Source organism: Bubalus bubalis, chromosome 16, assembly GCF_019923935.1.
Source record: "Bubalus bubalis isolate 160015118507 breed Murrah chromosome 16, NDDB_SH_1, whole genome shotgun sequence".
Lineage (NCBI taxonomy): Eukaryota > Metazoa > Chordata > Mammalia > Artiodactyla > Bovidae > Bubalus > Bubalus bubalis.
In genome coordinates this window covers 65205559-65221184 of record NC_059172.1, presented here as the reverse complement: position 1 = coordinate 65221184, position 15626 = coordinate 65205559, and the positions used below count along the sequence as shown (strand labels likewise).

General features: G+C 38.5%; 2 protein-coding genes across 4 annotated transcripts in view; one reads left to right on the top strand and one right to left on the bottom strand.

Moving 5' to 3' along the window:
- RDX (radixin) overlaps positions 1-15626 on the bottom strand; it is a 107288-nt gene that overhangs the window by 45330 nt on the left and 46332 nt on the right. For all 3 annotated transcript variants that reach the window (XM_025266920.2, XM_006072578.3, XM_025266921.1), the window contains one exon: positions 5476-5606. In XM_025266920.2, coding sequence (XP_025122705.1) covers positions 5476-5606 — 131 coding nt within the window. The remainder of the gene's footprint in view (positions 1-5475; positions 5607-15626) is intronic.
- On the top strand, positions 15166-15354 carry LOC102399842 (60S ribosomal protein L39-like). The gene has a single exon (XM_044929769.1). The coding sequence runs from the start codon at positions 15202-15204 to the stop codon at positions 15352-15354; it is 153 nt and encodes a 50-aa protein (XP_044785704.1). The 5' UTR covers positions 15166-15201.

Sequence of the window (15626 nt, the reverse complement as noted above, 5' to 3'; positions counted from 1 at the left end):
TAACATGAAGTGATGGGACCAAAATGCCATGATCTTCATTTTCTGAATGTTGAGTCTTCAGCCAGCTTTTTCACCCTCCTCTTTCAACTTCATCAAGAGACTCTTTAGCTCCACTTTGCTTTCTCCCATAAGGGTGGTGTCATCTGCGTATCTGAGGTTATTGCTATTTCTCCCGACAATCTTGATTCCAGCTTGTGCTTCATCCAGCCCAGCATTTCGCATGATATATACTCTGCGTGTAAGTTAAGTAAGCAGGGTGACGACATACAGCCTTGATGTACTCCTTTCCCAATTTGGAACTAGTCCATGGTTCCAAGTCTGGTTCTAACCGTTGCTTCTTGACCTGCATACAGGTTTCTCAGGAGGCAGGTAAGGTGGTCTGGTATTCCCATCTCTTGAAGTATTTTCCACAGTTTGTTGTGATCCACACAGTCAAAGGCTTTAGCATAGTCAATGAGGTAGATGTTTTTCTGGAATTCTCTTGCTTTTTCAATGATCCAATGGATGTTGGCAATTTGATTTCTGGTTCCTCTGCCTTTTCTAAATCTAGCTTGAACATCTGGAATTTCTCAGTTCACATACTGTTGAAGCCTAGCTTGGAGACTTTTGAGCGTTACTTTGCTAGCGGGTGAAATGAGTGGTGCAATTGTGTGGTAGTATGAACATTCTTTGGCACTGCCTTTCTTTTTGATTGGAATGAAAACTGACATTTTCCAGTCCTGTGGCCACTGCTGGGTTTTCCAAATTTGCTGGCCTATTGAGTACAGCACTTTAACAGCATCATCTTTTAGGATCTGAAATAGCTCAGCTGGAATTTCATCACCTCCACTAGCTTTGTTCGTAGTGATGCTTCCTAAGGCTCACTTGACTTCACACTCAAGGATGACTGGACTTCACACTTTGGCTCCAGGTAACTGATGACACCATCATGGTTATATGGGTCATTATGATAACAAGTATCCAGAATGAAATCACTATACCCCTAACTCTTTCCTATGGTTTGTTTTTGTGAAGGTGGAAATTCATTTTGAAATGTATTTTTTTAGAACAGAAACTAAATTCAAGTTTGGCTGTCATATCTCAAATACAGTCACCAATGTTATCTTAAAAATAGTTAAAAGAATGACAAAGGAAGCTAAATAACTTAACAATAATGAATATGGCAATGCAAACTGTTAGCATGATACTGTTTAATTATTTGTGACATTTCAAATTTCAAATAATACCATCAATATCAAATTTTTAAGAAAATAACAATAATGAAACATGTTTCTTTTCAAACAAAAAATTACTGGTTTATCTACTGAATATCATGATTTAGAAATGGTTAGAGCTACTTATCATTTGAATGAGAATTTAGCATAAATTACAAGACAACTGATGCAGAGTTTAGGACAGCCTGGAAAAGCTTTATTATTAGAAAAAAAAAAAAGAGGAAACAAGCAAAACTGGATGTCCTTCGCCTTAAGATGACTGATTTGAAACTGTCTTGACAAGGATGCTCTATATTTTTTCTTGTGTTCTATCTTCCTTATATTCTTTAGTGTTCACTTACTTAAGTACTTGTCTGTATGTTCACTTACTTAAGTACTTGTCTGTATGTAAATCAGTAATATTTTTATCAAACATCTAAATAAATGATTGAAAGATTTAATAAATAGCTATTCTCTCAGAAAAGTTATTATATAAATGAAAAGCTGCTATCCTTCAATCTTCTCTTTAAAATCAAAGCAGTATTATAAATTTCTTTAAACTTTCCTTTTATAAAAAACACTTTAGTACATTCTAGCTTTTTTCCCAAGATTCTTCCTCTAATATAAATATTGTTTACACTCTTCACATAGCACTTAGCACATGTTATCTAACTTTATTAAAATTTTTATGTATCCATCTCATTTCTGTCAAGCACACAGGCTTCACTCCCATGAATGCTATCTATCTATCTGTCTAAAATTCAGCACAAAGTTGGCACATCGTGAATATCTGCTTTAATTGATGAAAAACCACCTAGAGTGGTAGTGTGTGTGAAACTTGCACAGTCATGTCCAACTCTTTGTGACCTCATGGACTTCTTCAGGCCAGAATACTGGAGTGGGTAGCCGTTCTCTTCTCCAGGGGATCTTCCCAACCCAGAGAGCGAACCCAGGTCTCCCACATTGCAGGAGGATTCTTTACCAGCTGAGCCACCAGGGAAGCCCAAGGGTGGTATAAACAGCATCAAGCCGGAATTCAGGAAACAAGTTTTACCCTTGTGCTATGGCCTGCAAACAAGTCTCTTTACTATCTCGGGGTTTCAAACTAAACAGTTTCTAGGTCTCTTACAGCTCTGAGAAGGTTCCTCATGAGTCAGAGTAAAACCCAGGGCTTTTTAAAACCTATTTCTTCTCTTAGAAATATTATTTCCAGTCATCTTACAATTGGGATGATCAATTTGTGCATTTATAACAATCTTTGTGACTTCCTCCTCTAGTTATCCATCTGTGCAAATTATTCTACCCACTGCTCAAGAGCATCATCCCACCATCAGCTGATGCAAGGAGCAAAAATAAACCTTAAACAAAAGTAATTGCTATTTTCAACAGAACTGAATGTCTGATTCTACTAGTCATCAGGAAAGCAAGTACTAATTCTTAAGAAGGAACACAGCATTTTCTTTTGTTCATTATCCTTTTTGTCTAAAGTTACTTTATATAAACCACATTTGCTAAATATAAATGTAGCCCTTCTAAATATACAATGTAGTTGGGACTTCCCTGGTGGTCCAGTGGTTAAGAATCTGAATTGCAACTCAGGGAATGCCAGTTGAATCCCTGGTTGGGGAACTAAGATCCCACATGCCATGTAACACAACTACAGAGTCTATGTACCACAAAAAGAGACTCCACATGACAAAGTGAAGATCCTGCATTGTCACAGCTAAGACCTGACATAGCCAAATAAAAACAATATTAAAATAATAAAACATTAATATAATCTAACATTTTGGTTACCCACTGTCTAGAAAGTAGGTTCTTCCAAACATGTTATCAAAAACTAACAAAACATGGCTACGTGTTGTGTATTTTTTAATATACTGAAACCAGAGACTGAGTTCTAGAAGAGTTTAAAAAGTCACAATAGCTTAAAATGCCTTAAATTACCTAGATGCCTTAAATATCCATAAAGAGATTTTGTTTAAATGCCAGAAAGCATTGAAAATGTATTTCTGTGTATGGAACCCTGGAGAGTCCAAAGGAAAAAATTAACACATATAGTCATTTGTAATGTATAATAATAAAAGTATAAAAATATTTGAGTACTTAAGTAAATGAAAAACAAATATATGAGCACTGGATACACGAATGTGCCTTAAAAATGTTTATGATTTAATTCCACTAAGTATTAAATTGGCAATTAAATAGAATTAGGTCTATATATATTCAAATCCTGAAAGATGATGCTGTGAAAGTGCTGCACTCAATAGGCCAGAAAATTTGGAAAACTCAGCAGTGGCCACAGGACTGGAAAAGGTCAGTTTTCATTCCAATCCCAAAGAAAGGCAATGCCAAAGAATGCTGAAACTACCGCACAATTGCACTCATCTCACATGCTAGTAAAGTGATGCTTAAAATTCTCCAAGCCAGGCTTCAGCAATACGTGAACCGTGAACTTCAGGATGTCCAAGCTGGTTTTAAAAAAGGAAGAGGAACCAGAGATCAAAGTGCTCATCCGCTAGATCCTCGAAAAAACGAGAGAGTTCCAGAAAAACATCTATTTCTGCTTTAGTGACTATGCCAAAGCCTTTGACTGTGTGGATCACAATAAACCGTGGAAAATTCTTCAGGAGATGGGAATACCAGACCACCTCACCTGCCTCTTGAGAAACTTGTATGCAGGTCAGGAAGCAACAGTTAGAACTGGACATGGAACAACAGACTGGTTCCAAATAGGAAAAGGAGTATGTCAAGGCTGCATATTGTCACCCTGCTTGTTTAATTTATATGCAGAGTACATCATAAGAAACGCTGGGCTGGAGGAAGCACAAGCTGGCACCAAGATTGCCAGGAGAAATATCAATAACCTCAGATATGCAGATGACACCACCCTTATGGCAGAAAGTGAAGAGGAACTACAAAGCCTCTTGATGAAAGTGAAAGTGGAGAGTGAAAAAGTTGGCTTAAAGCTCAACATTCAGAAAACTAAGATCATGGCATCTGGTCCCATCATTTCATGGCAAATACATGGGGAAACAGTAGAAACAGTGGCAGACTTTATTTTTCTGGGCTCCAAAATCACTGCAGATGGTGACTGCAGCCATAAAATTAAAAGACGCTTGCTCCTTGGAAGGAAAGTTATGACCAACCTAGACAGCATATTCAAAAGCAGAGACATTACTTTGTCAACAAAGGTCTGCCTAGATGTGAGAGTTGGACTATAAAGAAAGCTGAGTGCCAAAGAATTGATGCTTTTCTTTGAACTGTGGTGTTGGAAAAGGCTCTTGAGAGTCCCTTGGACTGCAAGGAGATCCAACCAGTCCATCCTAAAGGAGATCAGTCCTGGGTGTTCATTGGAAGGACTGATGTTGAAGCTGAAACTCCAATACTTTGGCCACATGAGGCAAAGAGCTGACTCATCTGAAAAGACCCTAATGCTGGGAAAGATTGAGGGCAGGAGGAGAAAGGGACGACAGAGGATGAGATGGTTGGATGGCATCACCGACTCAATGGACATGGTTTTGGGTAGACTCCGGGAGTTGGGTGATGGACAGGCAGGCCTGGCGTGCTGTGGTTCATGGGGTCAACAAAGAGTCGAACATGACTGAGCAACTGAACTGAACCGAACTGAGGTCTATATAAGAAATGGAAGTAACCTAGATGTTCATGAACAGATAAATGGATAAACAAGCTGTGGTACATAAAAACAAAAGAGTATCAGTCATCCGTAAAAAGGAACAAATTTGAGTCAGTTGTAGTGATGTGGATGAGCCTAAAGCCTGTTATACAGAATAAATTGAGTCAAAAAGAGGAAACCAAACATGGCATAATAATCTGCATTGTATGTAGAATCTAGAAGAATGGTACAGATGAACCTATTTGCAGGGAAGGAATGGAGACACGGATGTGGAGAATGGACTTGTGGACATAGTAGGGGAAAGAGAAGGTGGGACGGATAGAGAAAGCAGCATCAATACATACACCATCATGTGTCAAACAAGCAGCTTGTGGGAAGCCGCTAGAGAAGACAGGGAGCTCAGCCTGGTGCTCTGTGATGACCTAGAGGGGTGGGGTGGTGGGAGGGGAGGGAGGCTAAAGACGGAGGGGACGTATGTACAATTATGGCTGATTCATGTAGTTGTATGGCATTGTAAAGCAATTTACCTACAATTAAAAAATATATTTTAAAAAAGACAAATAAGATTTAATAGTATTAAGAAATACTATATTATCTGATGACAGAGCAACAATTTTGAATCCAGTATCAAAAAGAAACTTTTACCTTTCTGGGCTTTCATTGTCTGTTCTTCAATTTGCCTCAGACGTTCCATAAGCTCTTCCTTTTCACGTTCTATTCTTTCCTTTTCCTTTTCCGCTATTTCTCTTTTCTTCTTTTCATTCTCTAATTGAGCCCTTAAAATGAATTACACCGTGTTGTTAGAAATTAATATATGAAAATATATACTTGAAACCTAAGTACCAACTGTAAATCAACTAAGAAGAAATGACAGCATATCAATATTTTAAGTATTCATTATATTTAGATGCATTCAAAAGTCATATGGTTAAGAATATAGGACTACAACACTGTTACATATACACACATTGGATTAAAATATATCTTTTATTGTAAGGTCACAAAAACTATAGTCACTGAATTAAGTGACTAGCTGGAATCCTGAAGCTGAAAGAACCCAGACATGCTTCTTGAACTGAAAAGAGGTCTAACTTAAAAGTTTTGTTGTCTCTGAGGATACATTACAAAGAGATAAAGAGACTCAAGACCATATGGATGGCCTCTGCTCCCACTCTGAGACCATAAAGTTAGGTCTGGAAAAATGAGTATTCTCCATGGAAACATAAACATTAAAATATGAACATTTTGCTTTGATTTCAATCCAAAAAAATAAACAAATGAAATGTCAAAAACAAATAAATAAAAAGAACTCCTGACAATTAATTACATGTGAGCACAAAACAAGTTAACTGCACAGCCGCCATACCTAAGACCACGCCTTCTTTAGATTAGCAGGAACCACCCACTGGCAGAACCAGCAAAGGTTTGAAGGGAGTGCACAGGCTGTTTCATTTTAAAAAGCAAATTAACATGGAAGGGCAAAATATTTCAACCATTATCAATTAATACAAGTTTAATTTCTAAGGTAGTATCAACTTAAACTTGGATACAAGATGACAAATCAGTTTTATCTCCTTTGACAAATCCCTTAGAATAGTATGCATCTAATGGAATGAGTTCGTGACACTGTACAGGAGACAGGGATCAAGACCATCCCCATGGAAAAGAAATGCAAAAAAGCAAAATGGTTGTCTGGGGAGGCCTTACAAATAGCTGTGAAAAGAAGAGAAGTGACAAGCAAAGGAGAAAAGGTAAGATAAAAGCATCTGAATGCAGAGTTCCAAAGAATAGCAAGAAGAGATAAGAAAGCCTTCCTCAGTGATCAATGCAAAGAAATAGAGGAAAACAACAGAATGGGAAAGACTAGAGATCTCTTCAAGAAAATTAGAGATACCAAGGGCACATTTCATGCAAAGATGGGCTCGATAAAGGACAGAAATGGTATGGATCTAACAGAATCAGAAGATACTAAGAAGAGGCGGCAAGAATACACAGAAGAACTGTACAAAAAAGATCTTCACAACCCAGATAATCACGATGGTGTGATCACTCATCTAGACCCAGACATCCTGGAATGTGAAGTCAAGTGGGCCTTAGAAAGCATCACTACGAACAAAACTAGTGGAAGTGATGGAATTCCAGTTGAGTTATTTCAAATCCTGAAAGATGATGCTGTGAAAGTGCTGCACTCAATATGCCAGCAAATTTGGAAAACTCAGCAGTGGCCACAGGACTGGAAAAGGTCAGTTTTCATTCCAGTCCCAAAGAAAGGCAATGCCAAAGAATGCTCAATCTACCGCACAATTGCACTCATCTCACATGCTAGTAAAGTAATGCTCAAAATTCTCCAAGCCAGGTTTCAGCAATACGTGAACCATGAACTTCCTGATGTTCAAGCTGGTTTTAGAAAAGGCAGAGGAACCAGAGATCAAACTGCCAACATCCGCTGGATCATGGAAAAAGCAAGAGAATCCAGAAAAACATCTATTTCTGCTTTATCGACTATGCCAAAGCCTTTGACTGTGTGGATCACAATAAACCGTGGAAGCAACAGTTAGAACTGGACATGGAACAACAGACAGGTTCCAAATAGGAAAAGGAATATGTCAAGGCTGCATATTATCACCCTGCTTATTTAACTTATATGCAGAGTACATCATGAGAAATGCTGGACTGGAAGAAACACAAGCTGGAATCAAGATTGCTGAGAGAAATATCAATAACCTCAGATATGCAGATGACACCACCGTAATGGCAGAAAGTGAAGAGGAACTACAAAGCCTCTTGCTGAAAGTGAAAGAGGAGAGTGAAAAAGTTGGCTTAAAGCTCAACATTCAGAAAACGAAGATCATGGCATCCAGTCCCATCACTTCATGGGAAATGGATGGGGAAACAGTGGAAACAGCATCAGACTTTATTTTTGGGGGCTCCAAAATCACTGCAGATGGTGACTGCAGCCATGAAATTAAAAGATGCTTACTCCTTGGAAGGAAAGTTATGACCAACCTAGACAGCATATTCAAAAGCAGAGACATTACTTTGCCAACAAAGATTCACCTAGTCGAGGCTATGGTTTTTCCTGTGGTCATGTATGGATGTGAGAGTTGGACTTTGAAGAAGGCTGAGAGCCAAAGAATTGATGCTTTTGAACTGTGGTGTTGGAGAAGACTCTTGAGAGTCCCTTGGACTGCAAGGAGATCCAACCAGTCCATTCTGAAGGAGATCAGCCCTGGGATTTCTTTGGAAGGAATGATGCTAAAGCTGAAACTCCAGTACTTTGGCCACCTCATGCGAAGAGCTGACTCATTGGAAAAGACTCTGATGCTTGGAGGGATTGGGGGCAGGAGGAGAAGGGGACGACAGAGGATGAGATGGCTGGATGGCATCACTGACTCGATGGACATGAGTCTGGGTGAACTCCGGGAGTTGGTGATGGACAGGGAGGCCTGGCGTGCTGCGATTCATGGGGTCACAAAGAGTCGGACACGACTGAGTGACTGAACTGAACTGAATGCTATCTAAAAAGATCTTCCTGAGAGTTTGGTGGGAACGAGTGCATTTTTCATTTAGATGCATCTACCATGGGCCTAAATATAGCCAAATTCATTTATCAAACATCTACCAAAGGCTTACTGTGGATCAGACTCTATGTTGAGGGCCAGAAATATAATGATGAATAAGATTTAATTATCAGATAATATTATCAACTTCAATGGGAATAATATTCTTTTTAGTTAAAAAAAGTGATAATAATTATGCTTTCCTCTAAAACTTATCTAAATATACCTAAATATTTACAAAAGACATAGCTGCCATTTGATATCAATTCTGAATTTCAAGCCCAAATCATATAATTTCTCAACTTGCAATCTCTGATAAGCTTATCAGCAAAGTTTTATTACCTATTTCTTTCTTCAGCAACTAGTATGTATCTGCTTTCAATATGAAAAGAGACTCCAGCTTTGGGGCAAACAGATAGAGTTGTAACAAGTCAGCAAGAAAAGTAGGCCATGCATTAAGCTTAAGGGTGACCATATCTTCCCAACTGGTTTTAATGAATCCTCACAGCATTTAATAATCTACGGCTTGGAGTTCATTCATGAGAGGGGAGCTCCACCTCTGTTCTAGACTTCCCTACAAGGTACTTTCTCAACAGCCAGAAGGAAGATTGAATAACTAAGCGCCCCTCTGCCCCCAAGACTTGGACTCACTTTTAGCACATTCACCTCTTTCATCCTATCTCAAGCGACAGAGTATACACAGGTAAACAGCCCCCACCACTCTAGGAGTCAGGGGTTACACAGGTTTAAGACAGTTTGAATATCCCAATTTCCTTGAGAAAAACAAGGCCCTGCAGGCCCCACAGATACTGGTGCCCTTCCTGTATTCTTTAGAAAGCTGAAAAAGCAGGCTTGTCTGTGACATCAAGAGCACCGTATTTCTCAAGTAATTGCTAGTATGGTCAAGAGCTATTTTTTTCATGCCAGGCTGCCTGCTACTCTAAGATGCTGAATAGCCTGCCCACATCACTCCTCAGTCCCTGCTTAGTGAAATCCAGTGCTGCCAGTGTCTCCAAGACAGTTAGCTTCCGCCCTGAGACACTGAGGCCCTGAGACACTTCATGAATACTTACATCTCACCAGATCTGAAGACCAAAGGCTGCAATAATATTCCACAAACTCAGAACTTTGCAAGTCCTGCTCTGGCACACAGATGGCCCCTTCTGGAGATGGGCACTGGTGCTGTTTACCTTTTCCCTATTGATGTTTCATTTGTTCTTCCTCAAGGATGGAGGTAAAGGGAGACATGGAAGCAAGAAAAAAAGACTGAAGATAACAACAAGCAAGTTGGGGGGAGGAATTTTAGTGTTTACACTGAAAAATGAAATAAATGTATAGCCAGTATTTAACATGATTATGATATTTAAAGTGTTTTGTAAAGTTTACTATGCTGCACTCTTACAAGGCTTATATTTCTCATGTCACAAGAATTCTCACCTGCTGACAGCCATCACCAATGAATACCCCATTCAATTAATACAAATGACTTTGGCTCTCCATATTTCTTAGTGATACCCAGTTTCTTTTTGTAGGGAAAATCACTAGGCCATTCAGGTATGACCTAAACAAATCCCTTATGATTGATTACACAGTGCAAATGACAAATGGATTCATGGGATTAGATCTGAGAGACAGAGACAGAGTGCCTGAAGAACTACAGATGGAGGTTCAGAACATTGTATAGGAGGTGGTCATCAAAACCATCCCCAAGAAAAAGAAATACAAAAGGCAAAATGGTTGTCTGAGGAGGCCTTACAAGTACCTGAGAAAAGAAGAGAAGCGAAAGGCAAATGAGAAAAGGAAAGAGATACCCATCTGAATGTAGAGTTCCAAAAAATAGCAAGGAGAGCTAAGAGAGGCTTGCTAAGTAAGCAATGAAAAGAAATAGAAGAAAACAATAGAATGAGACTAGAGAGATCTCTTCAAGAAAATTAGCTATATCAAGGGAACATTTTATGCAAAGATGGGCACAATAAAGGACGGAAACAGTGTGAACCTAACAGAAGCAGAAGATATTAAGAAGAGGTGGCAAGAATACACAGAAGAACTGTACAAAAAAGATCTTCACAACCCTGATAACTATGATGGTGTTATCATTCACCTAGAGCCAAAATTCCCCTGGAGCATGAAGTCAAGTGGGCCTTAAGAAGCATCACTATAAACAAAGCTAGTGGAGGTGATAGAATTCCAGTTGAGCCTTTTCATATCCTAAAAGATAATGCTGTTAAAGTGCTCCACTAAGTATGCCAGCAAATTTGGAAAACTCAGGAGTCACAGGACCGAAAAAGGTCAGTTTTCATTCCAATCCCAAAGAAAGGCAGTGCCAAAGAATGTTCAAACTACCAAACAATCACACTCGTTTCACACACTAGCAAAGTAATGCTCAAAATTCTTCAAGCTAGGCTTCAACAATACAAGAACTGAGAACTTCCAGATGTTGAAGCTGGATTTAGAAAAGGCAGAGGAACCAGAGATCAAATTGCCAACATTAACTGGATCATAGAAAAAGCAAGAGAATTCCAGAAAAACATCTACTTCTGCTTCATCAACTACACTAAAGCCTTTGATTGTGTGGATCACAACAAACTGTGGAAAATTCTTAAAGAGATAGGAATACCAAACCACCTCACCTGCCTCCTGAGAAACCTGTATGCAGGTCAAGATTCCTTACCACTGAGCTACCGGAGAAGCCCCATATTAGAATACATTACTTTTTAAAGAATATCAGATAGCACCAATTATATTTTTCTTAAAATGAAGACTAAAAAGCAACATATATTCAACTTCTATTCAAACTATGTACTAGTAATATTAAAAATTCTTTACTGCTACAACTTAATTAGGGATTAGGTACTCTGCTAAGTGTTTCTGTACTGACACCATTATTTCTCACAAAAACTCTTGAAAGGACTATTATTTTTACAGAAAGGATAAGAGAATAGTGGGTAAGAGGTTACTTGTTCAACAAGTATTAGAATTCAAACCCAGATTTATCTAATCCAAAGCCTGTGTTCTTTGGTATGACATCAGCTGAGTCCCAGGCATACAGGCAGTCAGCTGTGACACAGACTATCCCATAGCTAACCTACAACTGGTATGTAGCTATCTCACTCTAAATTGTAATCTCAATTTGATTTGGACGCAAGTAACTTAAGAACACAGACTACAAGGACCAATAAACCATGGCAAAGAACATCATTTTCACTATTAAAAAAAAGTGATGAGAGTTATGCAGGAGGACATAGCTACATATGCCAATGTATTGTAGGGAAAGAGGCCTCCTTCTGCCTCTTCCCAACTACTGTTCTTGCCCAAGAGACTCCAGCAGCACACCTCTGGGCATTCCCCCAAGTATGTCTGCTGGTTCCTTTGTCATGGGCCTGACCGAAACTGTTTCCACATACACAGTTGTCACCTCTCTCTCTGACCTATAAAGCAGGGAATGAACAAAGACTTGGCATGCCACTTCTGAAAGACCATCAATCCCCATGTGGCTGGACTAACATAAAACAACCTTCAGGTGTTCAAATGAAATAAAGAGTTAATGAATTCCTACTGTATACAAAGCAGGCAATAAATACTCACTAATGATAGGTTGGAACCTTTCACAGAATCCAAGAAAGGAACCATGAGGTTGTTAACTGTGTTAAAAAGATCCAGCATCACCCAACTGCTGGCAGCACTCTAGTGCAGGACACCTCACCCAAACAATGAACAAGACAAAATCATAAACCCAACCATTAATCAGCAGACAGGATTACCAGACATCCCAAAATATACCACCTCACACAGCCAAGCCCATCAAAGAGGAAAAAAAAAACCACCTCACCTCCTTTCACCAGAACACAAGCAGAAGTCACTCCCAACACAAAGCCTAACCAAACCACTGGACAAACCTTACCCATTGAGGGCAGAAACCAAAGGGAAGAAGGAATACAACTTGAAAGCCTGGGGAAAGAAGCCTCAAATGCAGTACATTAGAATAAAAATGAAAAGGCAGAGAAAAATTGCACAAATGAAGGAACAAGATAGAAACTCACAAGACCAAATAAATGAAGAGGAAATGGGCAAACCATCTGAAAGAGAATTCAGAGTAATGATAATAAAGATGATCCAAAACCTCAAAAACAGAATGGACAAAATGCAAGGATCAATTAACACATTTAACATGGACCTAGAAGAAATAAAGAATAAACAGAGACATACAATACATAATGAAATTTAAAATACTCGTAGCTCAGTCATGTCTGACTCTTTGCGACCCCATGGACTGTAGCCCACCAGACTCTTCTGTCCATGGAATTCTGTAGGCAAGAATACTGGAGTGGGTTATTATTCCCTTCTCCAGGGGATCTCCCCAACCCAGGGATTGAACCCAGATCTCTCCCACATTGCAGGCAAGCTCTTTACCACCTGAACCACCAGGGAAGCAAAAATACTCTAGAAGCAATCAATACCAGAATAACTGAGGCAGAAGAATAGAAAGGTGGAAATAACTTCTGAAGAGCAGACTAAAGGAAAAAGAAAGAAAAGAATTGAGGATAGTCTCAGAGACCTCTCAGACAATATTAAACACACCAACATTCAGATTATAGGTGTCCCAGTACTAGAAAAGAAAAAGAAAGGGTCTGAGAAAATATTTGAAGATACTATATTTGAAAATTTCCCCAACATGCGAAAGGAAACAATCAAGTCCAAGAAGCGCTGAGTCCCCTACAGTATACACCCAAGGAGATACACACTGAGACACGTACTAGTCAAACTAACAAAGATTAAACACAAAGAAAGACTATTAAAAGCAGCAAGGGAAAAGCAACAAGCAGCATACAAGGGAAACCCCATTAGATTAACAGATATCTTTCAGCAGGAACCTTATAGGCCAGAAGAGAATGGCAGGATATATTTAAAGTACTGAAAGGGAAAAATCTACAAGCAAGATTACTTGACCTGGCAAGAATCTCATTCGTATTTGACAGAAAAATTGAAACCTTTCAGACAAGCGAAAGTTAAGAGAATTTAGCACCACAAAACCAGCTTTACAGACAAAGTTAAAGGGACTTCCACAGGAAGGAAACACAAGAGAAGGAAAAGACCTACAAAAATAAGCCCAAAATAATTAAGAAAATTCCAAAAGGAACATTATCAATAATTACTTTAAATGTAAATGGATTAAATGCTCCAACCAAAAGACACAGACTGAATGGATAAAAAAACATGACCCATACATACACTATCTACAAGAGACCCACTTCAGACCTAGAGACACACATAGACTGAAAGTGCAAAGATGGAAAAAGACACTCCATGCAAAATGGACATCAAAAGAAAGTCGGAGTAGCAATCCTATCAGACAAAACAGACCTTAAAATAAAACAATATTATAAAAGATAAGGAAGCACACTACATAGTGATCAATACAAGAAGACATGACAATGGCAAATATTTATGCACCCAACATAGGAGCCCCTCAATGCATAAGGCAAACAGACACATAAAAGGAGAAATTGACAGTAACACAACAGTATGGATTTTAATATCCCACTTACACCAATGAACAGTTCATCAAAACAGAAAATTAAGAAAACACAAGCCTTAAATGCCACATTAGGTCATATGGACCTAGTTGATATCTTTAGGACATTCCATCCAAATGCAAAGGAATACACCCTCCTCTCAAGTGCAGATAGAACATTTTCCAGAATAGACCACATCTCAATTGATTTGTGATCTCACAAATCAATTCTCAGTAAATTTAAAAAAGTGGAAATCATATCAAGCATCTTTTCTCACCACAAGAATATGAGACTAGATATCAATTACAAGGGGAAAAAAAACTGTAAAACACACATACATGGAAATTAAACACATTTCTTAAAAATGAACAGGTTACTGAAGAAGTAAAATGAGAAATCAACCATTCCTGGGAACAAATGACAACAAAAACACAACAACCAAAAACCTATGGGCTGCAGCAAAAACAGTTCTAAGAGGGAAGTTTATAGCAATACAATCCTATCTCAAGAAACAAAAACATCGAATAGACAACTAACTTTACACCTAAAACAACTGAAAAAGGAGAACAATAAAACCCCAAAATTAGTAGAAGGAAAGAAATCAAGATCAGAGCAGAAATAAATGAAAAAGAAACGAAGGAAATAATAGTAAAGAGCAATAAAACTAAAAGCTGATTCTTTAAGGAGATAAAACGGACAAACCATTAGCCAGACTCCTCAAGAAAAAAGGGAAAAAAATCAAATCAACAAAATTAGAAATGAAAAAGGACAGGTTACAACAGACAATGCAGAAATACAAAGAATCAGAAGAGACTATTACAAGAAACTATATGCCAATAAAATGAACAACCTGGAAGAAACGGACAGATTTTTAGAAAAGTTCAACCTTTCAAGACTGAACCAGGAAAATATAGAAACTATGAACAAGGCCATTATAAGCACTAAAAGGAAAACTGATCAAAAATCTCCCTACAAACAAGAGTTCAGATGGCTTCACAGGTGAAATCTATTAAACATTTAGAGAAGAGCTAGTGCCTATCCATCTGAAACTTTTTCAAAAAAATTGCAGAGGAAGGAATACCTCCAAATTCATTTTACGAGGGCCACCATCACCCTGATATCAAAATCAGAAAAAGACATCACAAAAAAAGAAAATTACAGGCCAATATCACTGATGAACACAGATGCAGAAATCCTCAAGAAACTTCTAGCAAACAATTCAACAACACATTATAAACATCACACATGGGCTTTTCTTTTCTCCACCATCCTATGTGTGGTTGAGTTTGCTTCTCACAATGTCATCTCACAAGACTCTCAGGGTCAAGCAATTCCTGGCCAAGACACAAAAGCAGAATTGTCCCATTCCTCAATGGATTCGAACAAAAACTAGTAAGGTCAGGGACAATTCCAAGAGAAGACACTGGAGAAGAACCAAGCTGGGTCTATAAGAAGTGTCACATATAAAGTGGAACACATGCTGTGTGTTAAGACCATCTGCATATTAACCAGCCAAATCACAGTTGGAACATCACAACTGTCTAAACTTATGGGAGAAATGGAATGCTTGGCTCCTAATGTTTCTTGTTTCCTTGCTAGCAGTCTATGAGGCTCAGTAATAAATATGTGAAACTTATTTGGGGGAAAAGAAAAAAAGATCACACACCATGATCCCAGGGATGCAAGGATTCTTCAGTATACGCAAATCAATCAATGTGATACA

Coding starts and splice junctions, on each gene's coding strand:
- LOC102399842 (XM_044929769.1), top strand. CDS start 15,202: ATGTCATCTCACAAGACTCTCAGGGTCAAGCAATTCCTGGCCAAGACA.